Source organism: Emys orbicularis, chromosome 2, assembly GCF_028017835.1.
Source record: "Emys orbicularis isolate rEmyOrb1 chromosome 2, rEmyOrb1.hap1, whole genome shotgun sequence".
NCBI lineage: Eukaryota > Metazoa > Chordata > Testudines > Emydidae > Emys > Emys orbicularis.
The window spans coordinates 244,049,876-244,069,340 of NC_088684.1; the positions used below are offsets into that span (position 1 = coordinate 244,049,876).

General features: G+C 39.8%; 1 protein-coding gene across 4 annotated transcripts in view; it reads left to right on the plus strand.

The window, feature by feature from the left end:
• DGKB (diacylglycerol kinase beta) overlaps positions 1-19,465 on the plus strand; it is a 449,520-nt gene that overhangs the window by 258,535 nt on the left and 171,520 nt on the right. For all 4 annotated transcript variants that reach the window (XM_065397765.1, XM_065397766.1, XM_065397767.1 and 1 more), the window contains one exon: positions 16,424-16,488. In XM_065397765.1, coding sequence (XP_065253837.1) covers positions 16,424-16,488 — 65 coding nt within the window. The remainder of the gene's footprint in view (positions 1-16,423; positions 16,489-19,465) is intronic.

Sequence of the window (19,465 nt, forward strand, 5' to 3'; positions counted from 1 at the left end):
TAATTACAAAGATAATTTTATTACCAGCATTGTCAAGCCAAGTGTCTGCTTATTGTGCTGCAAATTTGAGACTACTAGCTTGTCATTTAACATTCATTACATTATTTAACTATCTGAGTTGCTGAGGCAAAACAGTGCTTTACAAACAGGTGCATTTTGATTTGCAAATTTAGAAAATCTAGTAGCATCTTTCATCCGTGTACGTTTTTTTAAGGTCAAAAGTTCAAGGGTGTTTTGACTAAGCTTATGTTTAGACCAAAAGTTCACTTAGAACTTTTGATTAGATTAAGTTATTGCAGTTTACAGGGAAAATATATTTCTGCAACTGTCTCTATAATATTTATGTATAAAATACATATTTAGCTCATATTCAGGAAAACCACCCTATTCTGGACAGTCTCATCGAACTTAATGCAACTTAAGCATAGGCTTAAATGCTTTGCTGGGTATGGGTGGACTGCTGAATTGTTGCACAGCTGTTGAAATCAGCATTTCATTTCAGATTTTCAAAATGGCAGAAGATTCTAGCCATGTATAAAAATTGTGATATATACACAGATAAATGACCAGTTTAGCATCTAGTCAGCCATTTGCGCATTCAGTCATATGGCCCCAGGCTTCTGGTCTGTTGAAAATCTGTTGTATTTATAGATTATTAACAGGTGTGTAGGCACCTAAATATGAATTTAGATACCTATCTTCAGGCACCAGTTTGAAAATGCATCTGTATTGGCACTCATCGGTCTCTGGGACGGGCACCATATAATTAGATGTAAAAAGAGTGTGTGCGAAGTGGGTTGGAATGGGAGTGAGGGGAAGCCTTGGCAAAACATCAGATGGCTTTTTTCTTTCCTTGACGAGTGTACTTAAGGAACTCAAGCCCAGTCATTGTATTGGCAGTTGTATACAGGGCCGGCTCCAGGCACCAGCGAAGGAAGCAGGTGCCTGGGGCGGTCAATAGAAAGGGGCGGCAGTCCATCTGTTGTTGGGGCGGCACGTCCTGGTCTGCGGCAGCAATTCGGCGGCGTGTCCTTCAGTCCCTCTCTTCCTCTTCGGCGGCGATTCGGCGGCAGCTCAATTGAGTTTTTCTTTTCTTTTTCTTTTTTTTTCCCTTCGCCGACGCTTGGGGCGGCAAAAAAGCTGGAGCTGGCCCTGGTTGTATACTATTGATAATTCTTTGGCAATGATTTTAACTTGTACCAAACACCAAACTAATTTGGGTATGATAACTTGATTATCTTATTCACTTGTGGGAGAATTCTCATCCCACATTCTAGTCTCAAGTATATCAGCCTTGCACAGGGGACTAATGTGTGGTTTCATTACTGGAATCTTCCCAAAAAACTTGGAGCCAGAAGATTGAATCTGCTACACCAGTGCTCTAAGTGACTACAAAAGCCACAAATTGCTGGAGCAGCCTTGGCCCACGGTGTAAATGCATAGACAGTAAATAGATGTGGATTCTTAATTACTTGATCTACTCAAGTTCAGAGACCCAATGGCCATGCTCTTGTTCCTTTTTAGGCCTGTGCATAGCTCTTCCACATAACTTATCTCTGTGGCACATGGAGCAGCAGAGCCACCATCTCTATACATAACACACTTCACAATGGTTCTGCTATAATTTGGGTATTTTCCAGGCAGGAGATTGCTCCATTGGAGCCAAATTCTGGCTGTAAATTCTCACACACAAGTATTTCAGACTAACTTAGTCCCTTTGTTGTGACAGTCTCCAGCAGTGAATTTGCCTTGCAAGTTGTGGAGGTGAGATATGGAATTGGTTTACTCAAGTCACTATATGTTTTTCTTTAGAAACTGATGCCAAAGAGAGCAATTTAAATAGATTCTAATGTTGTCCCTTTACAATACTTAGTTATTAGCCAGTTGGAGACTGTGAAGGTAAATTGATATCCTTTTAAGAAACATTCAGATAATAACCTGTGACTTATTGCTTTTATGCCACATAATAGAATCTGTCTGCAGAATAAATAGAAATATTTAACCTCAAAACCTTTTAATGTCAAAAGATGACAAAAATATGTACTATATAGTTCTGCATTCCATACACTGTGTAGATATTGCCTGTAAAAATTTGCATAACTAAATTATTTATTCAAACCAGATATAAAGAGAGATGGTTATGTTTCTGCAGGGAAATGTGTGTGACTCATTGGTAGAGAATTTGACTATACAGATCACAAAGTGCAAGTCACATATCTATTATTATTGGTGCTATTGACTTGGTAGCAATATTGCTTGCTGTAATCTGTTGCCATTTATCCAAATACCAACCTATTTCAATTATTCTTAATATGCTTTACATCTTTTGGAAATTGGGGACTTGGATTTCATACTGAGGGTCTTTTTCTGTCCCTGAATGCTCCATGTAATGAAATCTAATTACATTAATTTTAAAAAAATTCAATCCCATTTTTCAAATAGCCATTTCTGCACTGGCTATCTTTACTGAAGAGGAATCAATATGAAGTATCTTCCACGTGTACCATATGTTAAAGAATTAACCTTAGGGATGTGACAGGGCTTTGGAGCTGTGCTCCGGCTCTGCTCCAGCTCCAGGCAAAAACCTGCAGCTCCACTGCTCCGGAGCTGCTCCGTGCTCCAGCTCTGGGCTCCACTCCAAAGCCCTGGATGTGATAAATATTTCATATAATTTTCAACTCATACCTTTATGGAAGTGCCAGTTATGGATTTATGGTGTTTGGTGCATCTGAGTTTTGCGCTTAAAACAAGGATTTTGTTACAGGACAAAAAGACAGTGTCCTCCTAAAAACTAGTTTCAGGAACAATGGGAGTGAAGCCAAAATGACATCAGGATGAAGGGGACCCTGTAAACTGTTAGGGGCCACCATCTTCTTTGAGAGTAGTTTGGTTTCACTCCCATTGTTCCTAATGGGAAGCAGTGGCCATTTTGAAAGATGGCAAAGATGAGGACATTTGTGGCTTCAATCCCCATTGAGCATAACAGAAGATGGCATGCATTTTGAAAGAGAGTAGGTCTTCAGAAGATTGTGTTAGATGGTCATTTTTCTTCAGCCCCTGTTGAAGTAGAAGCTTTCAGTTATGAAGAATGATGATAAAAATTACCATTAATCCCCAATATGGTCTTTTGAAATCTACTTGTTGCAATAGATTTACTGAACACTATATCTAAGGCTATGACTACACTACAGCCTATGTTGGCAAAATTTGCGTCGCTCAGAGGTGTGAATATCTCCCTCCCCCTTTCCCCCCCAGCGACCTAGGTTACACTGTGGCGGGAGAGTTCCTTCCACTGACATAGCTTATGCTGCTCACAGAGGTGGTATTTTTATACCAATGGAAGAGTTCTCTCCCGTTGGCATAGAACATCTTCACCACACGCGCTGCAGCGGTGTAGCTTTATTGGCACAGCTATGCCGCTGCAGTGCTGTACGTGTAGACATACCCTTATGCTGAAGGTCTGGTGAATTAGGAACAATAGCATATAAGACAAAGATGCAGTAGAGCAAAAAGAAAGGCCTAGGTCAAAATGAAGACAGAGTAGTCTAGGGATAGGTTGGATTTTGAGCTGTGTAGCAAGAGAGCAAGCAAGGGTCATCGTACAAAAAGAAAGACAGAGCCGCAAAGAGCAAAGGGGAGATATAAGGGTGGTGAAGAAGAGAGAGGGTTTGGAAGCCTGAAGTGAAGCCGAGGGGTAAGAGATCATCAGTATTTGAAACATCTAACAACCACCCCTAATTTAGGAGTGTAATTTTTTAGTGAACTACACAATGCAAAATTACACATTTAAGAATTGTGGGAACTTTCTTTTATATTAAGATTTTTATGTTCTAACAGTTGTTGGTGCAGGACGAGATGACCTGATTATACTAGATAATATTACAACATAAAATATTTGAATTTCAAATGGAAAAAAACACTGTATGAGGGAACCAATGACTGATTTGCCACCTTTTTCAATTAAGAGAAAAATATCCTTTCAGACAGTAAATCAATAAGAGATGTCCTAGTGGTTTGCATAGTTCTTATACAAATATATATCTACTATGGAAACAAATTGATAACATATATATGCATAAAAAAACAATGGGCTGTGTTGCCAAGGCTCTGACTAACAAGTGCAGTGAAATTTCTAAGGAGAAGTCAGGTAAGAGTTTGACTCCATCCCTAACAAGGAAATAAGTATATAGAATTTATGAAGATGTAGAGTATAATTTACGAAAGACATTTCAATGTCAATTTTACCCAAGGTGATGAAAAATATCAGTCTTTCTTTGTCAGAATTTTTTTTAAAATTTCAAAACACTAAAATATGCAGTTTGTTCAGGTGTCAACTTTATTATTATTTTTGAACATTTATATTATGGTAATACATGAAGGCCACAACCAGGTTGAGCCCATTGTGGTAGGCATTGTACAAACACATAGTAAATGACAGTTCTTACAATTTTTTTTATTCTCTGTGAGTTATTTCACAGTATAGTAAAATTGTGCTAACTAATGGAATTTATTGGAGGGCCACCCACTTCCCCTCCCAACTTAATGTTCAAAACTACCTAGAACCATGCATGAAGTGCTGGATGCTTGCTTCAAACCAGGATGAATCTGAAGCTGCTTATCTGCTTTTTTACGTATATGAACCATTGCTGTATGTGCTAGAAAATCATCTGCAGGAACAGTAATGTATATTGCATTGTATTGATTACACTGATTTCCAATTTACGTAATGACTTTGACTGAGTTCTGCTCAGTCACTGTAAAATATTTTCTGGCAATTTCAGAGCAGTCCCCATTGGCAGTTATCAGAAACACCTGAAAATATTTACCACAGAGATATGTTGTGTATTAAATAAAGATCTCTGAGCAATGTATGATGATGATATCATAGTTCCTTAGTCTTTATTTGGCCATACTAGCTGACTAGCATGTGATCACTGCTCTACTCTTCTCTTTGCTGACCATGTAATCACTCAGCATGGCAGTCTGGGTCCAGCAAATTCATTTGCACAGACAATTCAGTTCTATGGTAAGTTGTGCTGTTGTGAAGATTCACATGCATGTCTTCCTGTTGCCTTTAGATCACTGCACATAGGCAGGACAGCAAATATTGTACAAATACCTCCTTTCCTGAAAAATGTATTTCACTTTGTGGCTTTGGGAAATGTTCCAGTTCCCTGTTACTCAAACACAAAGCCAGGGATTCAGCAAAAAGCTATCCCTAAATATGAGCCTTAAGCATGTGTTGTTGGTTCTGACTTCCAAATACACATTTCTCTGTTCATCCATCATTCATAAATAACTGGGTGAATATATAAATTTCATTTTGGTATTAGAGATATTACCTATGCTTAAAATATGCACTACCACTCGAATCAATTATATCTCTAGAAACAGAATTAACTTCTTAGGTGTGTCCATCTAAGTGTGGATTGTGCAAAGAATATAATTGACACTAGGAATAGCATTATCCAAGCACTCCTAAATTTGTCCTAGAAGAACAGGGACACACAAGATTATTAATCAAAGAAAGATTCCAGCAATTTTTGACTTAAAAATAAATATCATTATTATGGTTTAGTTTGTCAGATTCAGTTTCGCTAAAATCATTCACTAAGCTTTACTGGTTGAATAACTTATATAATATAAATTGTTCCATTTCATTAGCTCATTTAAGATGTGGGGATGGTATGTGTGTAATTATTTATACTGAAAAAATTGACAGGTATGGGCTAAGAGATTTTCTGCTCCTTAGGAAATATGCAAGTATAGTAGAATTTATAAATAGCAACTGTGATAAGAGGATCCCTTTATCTAAAAATGAAATTTTATTCTGAATTCACCAAAGCAAATCTCTCTTAATTATGCTTTCTGTGATTTTGTGTATCTAGACTACTCCACATTAACAACTGAGTTTATATGAGCAAACTTCATTGCTCAGGTTAGATTTTCATTCTGATCCCAAAGATTACAGGTTACTGAATTACCCCTTAAACTTCCTAGCCTTGTAGATCCATTTAGCCTTAATTAAAGAAGCATCTTAGAAAAATAATCAGCCTGTTTGCATCCAAAGAAGGTGCATATCAGTCTAGTGGTTGTTTATTAGCATAAAATATTATTTAATAGAGATTTTAATCACAGCAAGCTTATAGACAGACATATATTAAATGCATTAATCTTTCTATAAGGTTATTCTCAATGTATAAGGTTACTCCTCTGAAAAGACTGCTTCAGATTGCTTTCCGGTAATGCTAATACCCATTAAAAAGATGAATATATATGTGTGTAAGTCAATCATAAGGTATTAAAGAGGTATAGCAACTTAAGCTTCTTTTCTTCTTGGCAGGTCACTTTGAGAAATGTCCCAGTTCAATTAAAATATTTTTCCATTTCCTAAGAGCAGATACAGATGTGTTCTGTCCTGTCTCTATCTCATCTTCACTGTCAGGGTTTAAAACAAACCTGAGCAAGAAGTGACTAAGGATTGTCCAGCCATTTAAAATTCTAGTGTGGGGTTAAGGTATGGCTAGTGTCTCTTAAAGAAGAACAAGGGGCTTCCATTCTGTTAGACGTGTGTTTTGCGGTTATTACCTCAGATGTAGTAGAACAAATAATGTTCTTTGTTAAAGCCAGGATTAACTAGGAGTTATATTTGTCAGGTATTTATCAGTTACTTCATCTCTGCTTCCAAAATACCAAGGTAGCATAAGCAGTGATTGGGCAGTAAATGGGGAAAAAATCTTAAGGGACAGGAGAAATACAAGGGAAAAACTATGATACAGTATTTTCAGGTTATATGGGTGACATTGTCTATGAAAAGAGAGATGCAGAGAAAATACATTATTCTGGGCAACTATCTTAATATAATGTGTAGATGACTATAAAACAAACAACATATGTTAAACAGGAAGTAGTAGACATTGGATTATTAGCATCCTATTACTGAAGAATTTTTAATGATATTCTCAAAGCATCATACAGTAAATCAATGAATTAGTTAGAATAACTCTTGATAATAAAAGTTTGATATTCAGCATTATCTGCAGTGGAGTTGCTATAGAACTGAGACAAAAATGTTTGGTTTTTTTGCAAGAAATCTCTCCTCTTGGAGTCACTCACTGATGTTTCATTGACCCAGAACTGTGAAAAAGCAGTAATAATAATAATAATGGACCTTGTGCTTGGGCACGTTCACAGTTAGGTGTTGTTGCTGCATATTAAAACAATCATAAGCCCTTTCCTTGTTTCCTTCTTCCACCTCCCAATAGGCATCCCACCGGTTGTATCCTAACTGGATAAAGCTTCTACCACATGAAAAGAAATTAACTCTCCGCTAGGTGACACTGGGGTGGAATAGTGATGTGTTTCCAAATTATAATAAGGGATTTCCCAAAACATTTTTAATCACAATTAGTTATATATGTAAAAAGCAACAGAGGGTCCTGTGGCACCTTTAAGACTAACAGAATTATTGGGAGCATAAGCTTTCGTGGGTAAGAACCTCACTTCTTCAGATGCAAGTAATGGAAATCTCCAGAGGCAGGTATAAATCAGTATGGAGATAACGAGGTTAGTTCAATCAGGGAGGGTGAGGTGCTCTGCTAGCAGTAGAGGTGTGAACACCAAGGGAGGAGAAACTGCTTCTGTAGTTGGATAGCCATTCACAGTCTTTGTTTAATCCTGATCTGATGGTGTCAAATTTGCAAATGAACTGGAGCTCAGCAGTTTCTCTTTGGAGTCTAGTCCTGAAGTTTGTTTGCTGTAAGATGGCTACCTTAACATCTGCTATTGTGTGGCCAGGGAGGTTGAAGTGTTCTCCTACAGGTTTTTGTATATTGCCATTCCTGATATCTGATATTTTCTCCATACTGATTTATACCTGCCTCTGGAGATTTCCATTACTTGCATCTGAAGAAGTGAGGTTCTTACCCACGAAAGCTTATGCTCCCAATACTTCTGTTAGTCTTAAAGGTGCCACAGGACCCTCTGTTGCTTTTTACAGATTCAGACTAACACGGCTACCCCTCTGATACTTGACACCATGCAAGTTATATATGTGACATTCCCTGGGATGAAGTACTTTTGTCTCACCTCTTTCACAAAACCCCCCCAAACCCATACTTTCTTTCCTATTCCACACCATAAAATATCAATTCCACACACTTTTCTGCTCTTCAGAAAATCCATCGATTCCATACTCTTAGTCTCATAACTCACTAATTGTATACCCTCTCACCTGTGATGGTTCTTGGGGGACCCAGAGCTGTGAGTCCCTCCTACCAACAGTGAAAGGGAACCTTCCTGTTAGCCATCCAAGCACCCTCCTCTGGGCAATGTCAGTCCTTACTTTGCCTTATCGTTAACGATAGGTGCCACCCCAGTCCCCAAGCCCTTTTGAAGCATTCTCTGGTAGTGTTCAGCCCCTGCTCCACTGAACACACAGAAATACCAAGGCTACTGTCCCCAAGGGAATAGTGCATACACCAGCTTGTAGGATTCAACTGAGGATCAGCACCTTGCTTAATACTACAGCACAGAGATATACTTATAGTGAAACAAAAATAAGTTTATTATCGAAGATGCAACAGCTACTAAGGATAATGGAAACAAAAGGGTTATATGTAAAACAAAATCATAACACATTTTTTTAAAGACTAAACTTAACAGGCTAACTGCCTGTCTAAAGAAGTCTTATCTCACCCAAAGTCCTTTGCAGCATCTTTCACTAAGGTAGTTAGAGATCCTGTTTTTGTGAATGTAAATGTGCTGTCTGTTTACTTCCTAGAATAAAGGGGTGTCTTTTTGCCTTCTACTTATATTCCCAATGTTCATTGTTTGTACTCTGGGTGATAGCCTCTGTGGCTTATTTTCCTGTGTGCTGCTACCTTGTTGATTTCATGTGTCCCTTCTGACTTCCTGCGTAGATGCATAGTCATTGTGTTAACTTACAATGCTTAATTTACATTACAATATAGAGACCAGTGAATAAACATCTTTTCTCTGACAGAAAACCTGTTTGTCAATTCTGCCTTGAACAGAATTTAAAACACATTTTCAGTATACTTATGTAACTTTTTGCATAGTATGCATCCATCCATTTCACAATGATATTAATGAGCAGTGTGACCTTAGCTTTCATTAAAGACCTCACATAATGTTCTTTGGTGATCCAGAATGTACATACCGGGATCAGAATATTCTAGTAACCCCCTTGCTAGTTGGCATTGAGGGGTTTGGGGTTACATCAGCCCAATCCATTAATTCTCCACCTCCACCCCCTCTCAATATCCTTCAATGCACCAAGCTTGTCCAGTACCTCATGGAAGCTACTCTTGATGGCTTGCCTACCTGGTAGCTTTCCTCAGTAGCAGAAGCTGATGGAGGCAGGCAAACTGCCTTGTGGTCCCTGGCTCTGGAATGATTGGATGGGATGGAGGGACGGTCCTGTTTTGTGGTAGCTGGATCATTGGTTGTCAAATGAGTTTCCTGTGGTTCTGCAATTCATTGGGTCTCCTCTGCGTGCTGGTGCTCCCCTCCCTCCAAGCTGTTTTCTCCCCTGGATTGTGTGGGGATGGGTCTCTAGCCTTCCTCCCAATACTGACCGTTCAAACTCTGTGCTTAGATTGGGCAGGCAGTTAGAGGTGAATGCAGGACTTCCTCTAAGTACAGCAGTAGCTGGGCCTTGCCTGTCCTCCTTTTGACATGCCAGAGTGACTGGTGGAGCTGAGAAGAGAGTGCTTTGGTTGCAGGAATTGCTATTTTTATTATTTGTTGGTGCACTTGTCATGTGTTCCAGCTTGTACTGATATGAGATGTAGGAATCTTTTTTTTTTTAAGTAGCTGACTTGTCTGTGTTGCTAGTGAGCTCCACTCACAGCTCAGCATCTGGCTGAATGAGCAGCCGCAGCTTGTTCTTCCCCAACCTTAGAGCAGGCTGGAAACATTAACATGCCCAGCCAGCCACAGAATTGTGGGAGGGATTTTGAAACAATGACCCCTAACCCAAATGTAACCCGTTACTGTCCACCATGAGCATATCACTGTGCACAGAACCAGCCTAAGGAATTTGGGGAGGTTTGAGATACACCACTAAAAGTATTTGACTCCATTCAGTTTAAAAGGTGTGTGGACCAGCTCTCTGCTCTGGTGGTGTGAAGCTCATAATAGATTCCCCAGGGTAAAGAGGATGTTGTCTGGTGATCCCTAGCTGCTATATTTATTAGAGGGTGGATCTTAAATTCACCCTTACCTCCAGATTCCTACTGTTGGTTTGTTTTGGGCCTTGCAATTAGTTTGCATTTGTTTAGACCACTTTATGTAAGGCTAACTTCACAAAGAAATGGGCTAAAAATATTTTTTAAATGAAAGCTGAGAGTCTTCTTCATGTAAACAAAGGGCTCCCCTGTTAACAAGGGGCCCATTTGAGTCCCTTCCAGTGTCGCAGTGACACGGAATCCTATGTAAATGGTCCAGCCCTGGGTGGGGGTTAGAATGCTACAGAATCTAAGTGCCAATCAGTGGATCTTGGAGTCACCCAATTGGATGCACCATTGATTCCAGTCTTATGCCAGTCAGTTGAAGAGCAGCTCCCCTGCTTCAAAGCATATATGTGTGTGGATACCAGTGATCAGTTTGGCTTATGTTCTTTATAAACAAAGTTGTACCCTTTCAGCAATTTTTGTATTAAATTTGTGCGGCATGCATCTGCCTTGTGCTGTGCCCATCAAAATTGCTTTTTATGCATTGCCCTTTTTAACCTCCAAGCTCACTAAGTTGCTTGATCTGTTTTGGAGTCAGAAAATGTTCAGTCATGGGAAAATTTTGAGCAAATTAACCTTCCATGGAAAAATAACTGCCTGTTTGTCATCTGCAGTAGGCATTGATCCCTAACTTGTTTATGCCTTGCATTTGTTATGCATGAGTAAGCACATTAGCCTTTTCATTTCATTCATTAGACAGTTAGTCCTTGATTAGTGTGTTCTAGTTTCTGTCAAATACAGTATTACTTCTTAATTCATTTTGTCTTAGGTCTTTCTTTTACTTTTGCCTTAATGTAGAGGAAAGTTAACAAGTTAAGCACAACAGTGGTCTTTTCTGTTTATTTTTTTCTAGGAAATATACTTTCACTAATTGGAGTGTCTAACATGTGGATAAAGTATCAAAAACTGTGCTTTCTAGCTAACAGAGTTGGTTTTGATTTACTGGCTCTCTTTACTTGGAAGGTTGGCAGCTCAAGTTTTACTACCAGTATCACTTTGAGGATGAAGTATTTTGTAACTGCAGGATTACCTATAGTAGCAAATGTTTGCCTTGTAAAATTACTTTTCAGCTTTCTTATAAATATGGTAATATGTGAATGATAAGCAGATGAGACTGACAGGACAATGAGTTTCCAAATACTCCATTGAGGCAAGGAAGTTCCCTGTGGGAGTTTACAAGCGAGGTGAAGCAGATAGGTTAGCACAGTTTCTTTCTCTCTCTCTGTATTTTTTATCTTGCTCATAGACCACTACAGTTGAACTATAATGGTACTGATTTTACAGATAGATGGATATGAAAAACAGCATCAATAATTTTCTGTTTTTCTATTAAATACATGGCACTTAAATACATGATGTGAATGTGGCATGGTCTGAAGGTTTTACTGACACACATTTGGGATGATATATGTAACTTATAAGTATTGAAGCTACTTGGGAGTAATTTGGTTAGCCATCGCAAACTCATACTGCTTAAAATATTTATTCCACACCACATCATCATGTGTGATGGTAGTGTGTGTGCGCACACGCACGTGTGCACCAGGAAACTGTGACTTAGACCCCTTTTGGTGCCTCTTGAGTGCACCCCATAGGGGACAGGCCTGGCTTCCTGTACCTCATTCTGGGTGGAACCACATGGCCCAACCATTCTTAGGTCTTGTCTACACTGCCACTTTACAGCGCTGCAACTTTCTTGCTCAGGGGTGTGAAAAAACACACACACCGAGCGCTGCAAGTTTCAGTGCTGTAAAGTGGCAGTATAGACAGTGCACCAGCACTAGTAGCTACTCCCCTTGTGGAAGTGGGTTTTTTACAGAGTTGGGAGAGCTTTGTACCTCGGGGGAACACCCTGCAACCTCATGTTCATCCTTATAGTATGATTGTGTGGTATCCAATGCAAAGTTTTTCATGTCGGGTGTCTTTGGAAGGCTCGTGATGCACTGAGCATTGTTGTTATAGTAATGTTATAGGTGGTAATTTTATGTATATAGTTATGAGGCTGAAAATGTGTCCTCATGGCTTAAAACAAGCCCAGGCAAAAACTCTCCAGGAACAGAGAGGCAGTTCACACCTCATCAGGGCATGTATGGAACAAACCCAGCCCAGTTTCACAGGAACAAAGGACACTGGCCTAGACAGAAACAAAGGATCTGTTGGACTCTTGAGTGAGTCACCCCCCTCTCTTTGCTCAATTTGGGACTATGATGAGGTAATGCTCACCTGACTCTGAAGGAGTGGGCGGCAAAGCCAAGAGGGAAAAGACATGATAAAAGGGAGAGATGTTTGCCATGCTCGCTCTCACTTACACCTCCAAGCGACTGAAGCACTGATCAAAGGGGAGAACCTGGCTGAAGGGCAACCAGCCAGCCTGTGGTGAGAAGCATATCAAGTTTGTAAGGCCACTAAAAGTGTTAAGATCAGCTTAGAATGCGTTTTGCTTTTATTTCATTTGACCAAATCTGACTACTTGTGCTTTGATTATAATCACTTAAAATCTATCTTTTGTAGTTAATAAATCTGTTTGTTTATTCTACCTGAAGCAGTGCATTTGGTTTGGAACCTGTCAGAGACACCCCTTGGGATAACAAGCCTGGCATATATAAATTTCTTTGTTAAATTGACGAACTCATATAAGCTTGCAGAGTCCAGCGGGCATAACTGGACACTGCAAAACGAAGGTTCCTAGGGTTGTGGCTGGGACCAAAGATATTGGCTAGTGTCATTCAGTTGCACAATCCAAGCAGCGGCTGGCCAAAAGCACTCACTCACATAGCGGGGAGCAGTTTACATGTTAGAGGCTTTGCAGGAACAGCCCGGGAGAGGGGGTTCTCACAGCAGGGTAAGGCTGGCTCCCACAGTCGAGGATTGGAGTGACCTTGCAGATCACCGGTCCAGATAACACCAGGGGAACGTCACACCTAGACACTTTTTTACTTACACCTTTGTATGTCCCCCTAAACCCAGCCAATTCCAGCTCTGTCAGGGAGAAAACAGACTGCCCCCGTTGTAGTTTCTACCTCTGTCTCTGTCAATCGGGTGTCAGCTTTTCATTGCGCAGCCTCTTCAAACTAACCCAACCCCGCCTCCCTTTTCTACGATCTTTGGGGATTAGATGTCCTTTGATCCAGGCTTAGCTTTGGAAAGAGTAAACCATTCTAAGCTGGATGGAACCAGACAGGTAGTTTATTCCCCAGTGATAGCTCAGCTATTGTTTTCTCATGGATTCTTACATGTGTTATTGTTTTACCTTTCCTGTTTGGTTCCTTAAACAACCCCTTCTGATCTGCCTCCATAGCAAATAACCCATCATAACCAAACACACAGAGGCCTTGTGTGATACTCCCTGGGGGTACTCAGGATTGTGAGCCATAGTCACTACCATATACCCCTAGCATCAGTGAGCTTTGTCTGTGCCTGCCTGGGTTCAGCTCCCGGACTCCACCAGCTATTGGCAACACAAGCACCTTGCCTCCAGGCCTCGCTCTCTACAGGTTAGTGTTAGGCACACTCCACCCCATAAGTCCTCCTAGCATCCCCAGTGTCCAGCCCCTGCTCCAGTGGACACTCACAGAATTACCAGGCTTGCTGTTCCCAACAGAACAGTACACCACAGCTTACTAGTTAATAGATTCATAGATTCCAAGGCCAGAAGGGGTCATGGTGATGATCTATTCTGACAACCTGCCTCACACAAGTCATAGAACTTTAGTTCCTAGCGTTCACCTTAGAACACAGCCTTGCTTAAGACATAACACTTAAATGTCTTTATAGAGAAAGCAAGTATAAGGTTTTTTTAACAAAGAACAGAGATTCATATGATAGCAAACAGAAATATTGAAACAAAGAGTTACATATAAAACAATCATAACATGCTTTCTATGGCCTCAACTTAACTAACAATTATACTCCTGTTTAAAGAAGTTTATCTCACCCAACGTTCTTCCCAACATTTTCAGCCAAGCCTGGTTGAGATCTCTTTTTCATGAAGCAAAGTCACTGGCAGTTTACTTCTTCAGTGAGGGATGCCAGGGCTTCTTTCACTCCCACATTTACCAGAACAGATCTTTAATCTTCACCTGAGAACTCCCCCTCTCCCTCTGTTTACCTCGTCTTGTTAATTTTCTTTTGAAGTGCCCCCAAGCTCTTCATTACTATTTAACTTGGTATGCTAATAGACTTGAGGTTCAACAAGAACAAGTGCAGAGTCCTGCACTTAGGACGGAAGAATCCCATGCACTGCTACAGACTAGGAACCGAATGGCTAGGCAGCAGTTCTGCAGAAAAGGACTTAGGGGTTACAGTGAACAAGGAGCTGGATATGAGTCAACAGTGTGCTCTTGTTGCCAAGAAGGCTAACTGCATTTTGGGCTGTATAAGTAGGGGCATTGCCAGCAGATCGAGGGATGTAATCATTCCCCTCTATTCGACATTGTTGAGGCCTCATCTGGAGTACTGTGTCCAGTTTTGGGCCCCACACTACAAGAAAGATGTAGAAAAATTGGAAAGAGTCCAGCGGAGTGTAACAAAAATGATTAGGGGGCTGGAGCACATGACTTATGAGGAGAGGCTGGGGGAACTGGGATTGTTTTGTCTGCAGAAGAGAAGAATGAGGGGGGATTTGATAGCTGCTTTCAACTACCTGAAAGGGGGTTCCAAAGAGGATGGATCTAGACTGTTCTCAGTGGTAGCAGATGACACAACAAGGAGTGATGGTCTCAAGTTGCAATGGGGGAGGTTTAGGTTGAATATTAGGAAAAACTTTTTCACTAGGAGGGTGGTGAAGTACTGGAATGGGTTACCTAGAGAGGTGGTAGAATCTCCTTTCTTAGAGGTTTTTAAGGTCAGGCTTGACAAAGCCCTGGTTGGGATGATTTAGTTGGGGATTGGTCCTGCTTTGAGCAGCGGGTTGGACTAGATGACCTCCTGAGGTCCTTTCCAACCCTGATATTCTATGATTCTATTGTAAGACACGTAATAGTAAGCTAGGGAGATAAACTTTTCCAGAGAGGAGGTGAGAGACACTTTTCTCAAGGAACGCTAGCTTTGAATGAGTTGCCTTTAACTACAAGACCTTAAGAACATAATTTCCAGTATACACGCCTATCTTCTTTCATATTATCCGCATGTGCATCTCACAATGATTATGATGACCAGGATGACATGGGCTTTCATTAGAGACTTTACATGACATTCTTTGGTGTACTAGTAGGTAAACACCAGGCACTGGGGATCCCTATAAACCTTTTATACCCCTGTCCCTCTTGGCACAAAGAGGTGCCTGGGTCACACCTGCACCATATAAAAGAATCAATAGAGATATTTCCAGTTCATCACATTGTGTATAAAAGCTTACCTCTTATTTGTTGTTTTTAATCCGTGATCTTAAGGTGCTTTATATCATCTTCATAAGTTAATGTTACCAAACCTGTGTGTATTAGTAATATATATGATAGAATATAAAAAATATAAACCCCTACACATTTCTTCCAAGGTGACTATGAGGTAATAGGACACGTGTATCTAAAGGCTGGGAATGCCTGTGCTCTGGAGGTGCTCTATGTAGGGATCTGATTTAGAGATTTAGCATGCAGTCATTTTGAAACGGCAATGGTGGTTGTTCTCCAATACTGAATCCACTTTTTTTTAAAAAATGTGTATATAATATTGGGTAGCCAGATCTTGATCTAGATCACATAGAACTTGTATACAAGACTGTTGAATGGCCCTATACAAATGCTCAGGCTGTATACAGGTGAAGTTACCTTAGTGGGTCTTCCACTCTACTTTACCTAAGAAAGAGATTTCATAGATTTATTCTGTAATCCAGCAAAAATAATGATGTGGATAGTAAACCTTCACTGAAAACAAATGCCTGTATGCTGCACAAGAAGTTAGAGATACTTTCAGCAAAAATAACTATCACATTCCATTCATGTAAAAAGACGTAACAGACTGTAAAATGTGTAGTAGGTGAATGATCTGGAGATATATCTGCTTGTTGGAATACTGTATATCTGAGATTTCAAAATTATCAGGGTACTGCTCTTGTATAATGATAGTGCACAAAACATCTTGTGGTTTATGTACCTTGGTTACAATTTCGATTTTATATTTTACAGTTTTACCCATAGTGATAGATTTACACATTTCTTTTTTCCTGTTAGGATGCTTCAATTGCCCACAGATTCCACATCATGCGAGAAAAACATCCAGAGAAGTTCAACAGTAGGTAAGAACACAAACAGTATTTGCAAGTGAATGAGTAAGATGTATGTTACATGAGGAGGTAAATTCTGCATTTTCCTTCAAAATATTGATTATTGTTACAAGACAGAATGTCACTGCATCTTACTTTAAATATCTGGTTCCAGATTACTCCGATTAAAGTCAGTGATATCTGGTATCTCAGTTGAAGTGAGCAGCATTATAAATAAACTGTTCTCACATGCAAAATGATTGACTCTTAAGATTAGCATGATCGAGATGATGCACTGTGGTATCTGAGGATCCCTGAGTTGACACTTTGCCATTAGGAACTGCAGAGCACTTATTAGACAGCTGCAGCTGGGGATCCTTATCTTTCGTTCCTGCATACACACTGGTATGTTGACAAGGGGCTCTTCCATATATACTCTTTGTGAGGAAGGGCAACTGAATGCTGTTTTATAAATATATACATCTTATCATTAAGAAGCTTGGGAAATGTCTAAAATGTGCGAACTGAAACTTTGCGTATATCCACGTGTTCCTTTTTGAGTTTGATATGGACTGTTGTTCCAAAGCTTTTTTGGAAATGTAAAATGTATTAATATATACTCTAAATACATCTTTCCTCAATCAACGGCTTACTGGGTAGATAAAATCCATAATGCAATGCTTGTTTGTCTCTCATATTAGGGTAATTTATCAGATCAACAATGATGGGGAATGGCAACATTTCAGAAGTCTTAAGTAACATTTAAAGGCACAAGAGAGGAAAAGAAATCAATACAATATATAGGAATATATACTGCACATATTTATTTATATACTTATGAATATATTCTCTCTCTGGGCCAAATTGTGGCATTTACCCACTGGCCTGAACTGGGGGCTATGTGGAGTTGCTGTGCTTCATAAGGAGATCTTGGAGCAATTGTGCCTCAGGTAAGCAAGCTGCCCTAATGGATGAGAGTTACACAGGCTGCCATTGCTATAGGATAGTGGATCTGCTCTCCGTAGTATGGCTGTCCTGCTTTGTGGACCAGAACAGAGTGGTGTGAGTGGGGCCATTAACCACTGTAGTGTGGCCGAAAACACTGTGCTCCCCCAACCACAGGGACTGAGGTTATCACAAGCCATACACCAGGAGGCTTCTTACACACTCAGTACCACTCAGCCTCTGTGAGGATCTATCATGATGCAGGGTTTGATATATTACAATAAATTCCGAAATAAATGCCCATGTTAAAACACAGTGGTGGGCAACCTGCGGCCCATCAGGGTAATCTGATTGCAGGCCGTGAGACATTTTGCTGATGTTGACCATCCGCCACTTCCCGCAGCTCTCATTGGCCGCGAACGGTGAACTGCAGCCACTGGGAGCTGCGGGGGGCCGTGCCTGCAGACGGTCAATGTCAGCAAAATGTCTTGCGGTCCGCAATCAGATTACCCTGATGGGCTGCATGCAGGTTGCCCACCATGGTTATAACAGCTCCTCTTCATAAAGCTCATATATTTTTTCACTCCCGGGAATTATATAATGAAGAGAATACAGTGGTTCATAAAGACATATTGGTGGAGCTATCGGACACTTATCAAATGCAGGTTTTCTGGACTCTGAAGGTGAAGCAGGTTTATCAGTGGCCCTTCTGCGTATTTTCAGCAGTTGGAAATTTTAATTTATAAAAAGCTCAGCTAATAATATGAGTTTCAGATCAGATTTCATGTCACAATAAATCATATGCCATTAATAACATCTGCTAGCAGGCTCACCTTGAAATTCATCTATATTTTAAAGATTCTGATGTTTCTAACATTATCTTAAGGAAATTAATTACAAAAATATATAGTTCCAATCTTTACACCTCTTGTTACAGAGATACTGAAAGAACTTGAAAAGGTAATGATATTTCCAGGGGTTAGAAGAGCTCTCATTCAGATGATATAATATTTATCAAAAATAAATCTAAGAATTAACTGTTAAAGTTATAATTTGCTAGCATGTTTATAATAAGAGAAGTTCTAATGTCAAACCAGTCATTTTTAGATAGCCAGAGCTCTACCTTTAACTATTTTAGACAAAAGACAATAAATATCTTTATTCAGATAGTTTCCTGAAGCATTTTGCTACAGGCTTATCATTTTTAAAATATTTGTTTTATTTTGCATAGAGGGGTAAATGACAAACCCTGCTAATGTAATTTTACATACAATTATCTCAGATGCAGTTTGTTCTTTTAACAGCAGTTTGCATATGGTGTCATTCCATAATGAGAAACCTGCTGTAAGGTATTAAGTATGAGAAAACAGATCGCATTTTAGAATTCACTGAGCCAGTGGCTATAAACTTTCTAATTTACTAGAAGGTGGCATTTTCAAAAGCATCTCAGTAACTTGGGAGCACAAATCCCAATAAGGTCAAAGGGAATTTTACTCCTAAGCCATTTAGCCTCTTGAAAAATCTCACCCTGAATTCCTATATTCTTATCCTGTCTCTGAAAAAAGAATCTCTCTCAGGCTTGGAGTTCGCTTCGTAAATTCTGATTTCTCAGAGATGATGAGCACCCAGAACTCCTGTTAAATTAAGTGAGAGATTACATATTTCTGTAAATCAGACCACTGCACTGCAGTTCTACTTTCAGAAGTGGCTATGTAACGATCTGTTACACAGCCAACATGGAATTCCTTGCTAACCAGAATTTGATTTTTTGTGTTATACAGAATAGATATAGAATCATAGAAATATACGTCTGGAAGGAACCTCAAGAGGTCATCAATTCCAGCTCCCCTGCACTGAAGCAGGACCAAGTAAATCTAGTCCATATCTGACAGGTGTTTGTGCAACCTGTTCTTAAAAACCTCCAATGATGGGGATTCCACAACCTCCCTTTGAAACCTCTTCCAGAATAGCTAGAATAAGCTCTGAATATCACTGAATATGACAAAAGAAGTTTTTGTTACTTTAAACAGTTAGTACAGGTTAGGGAGTGTGAGCTGGATTCTAT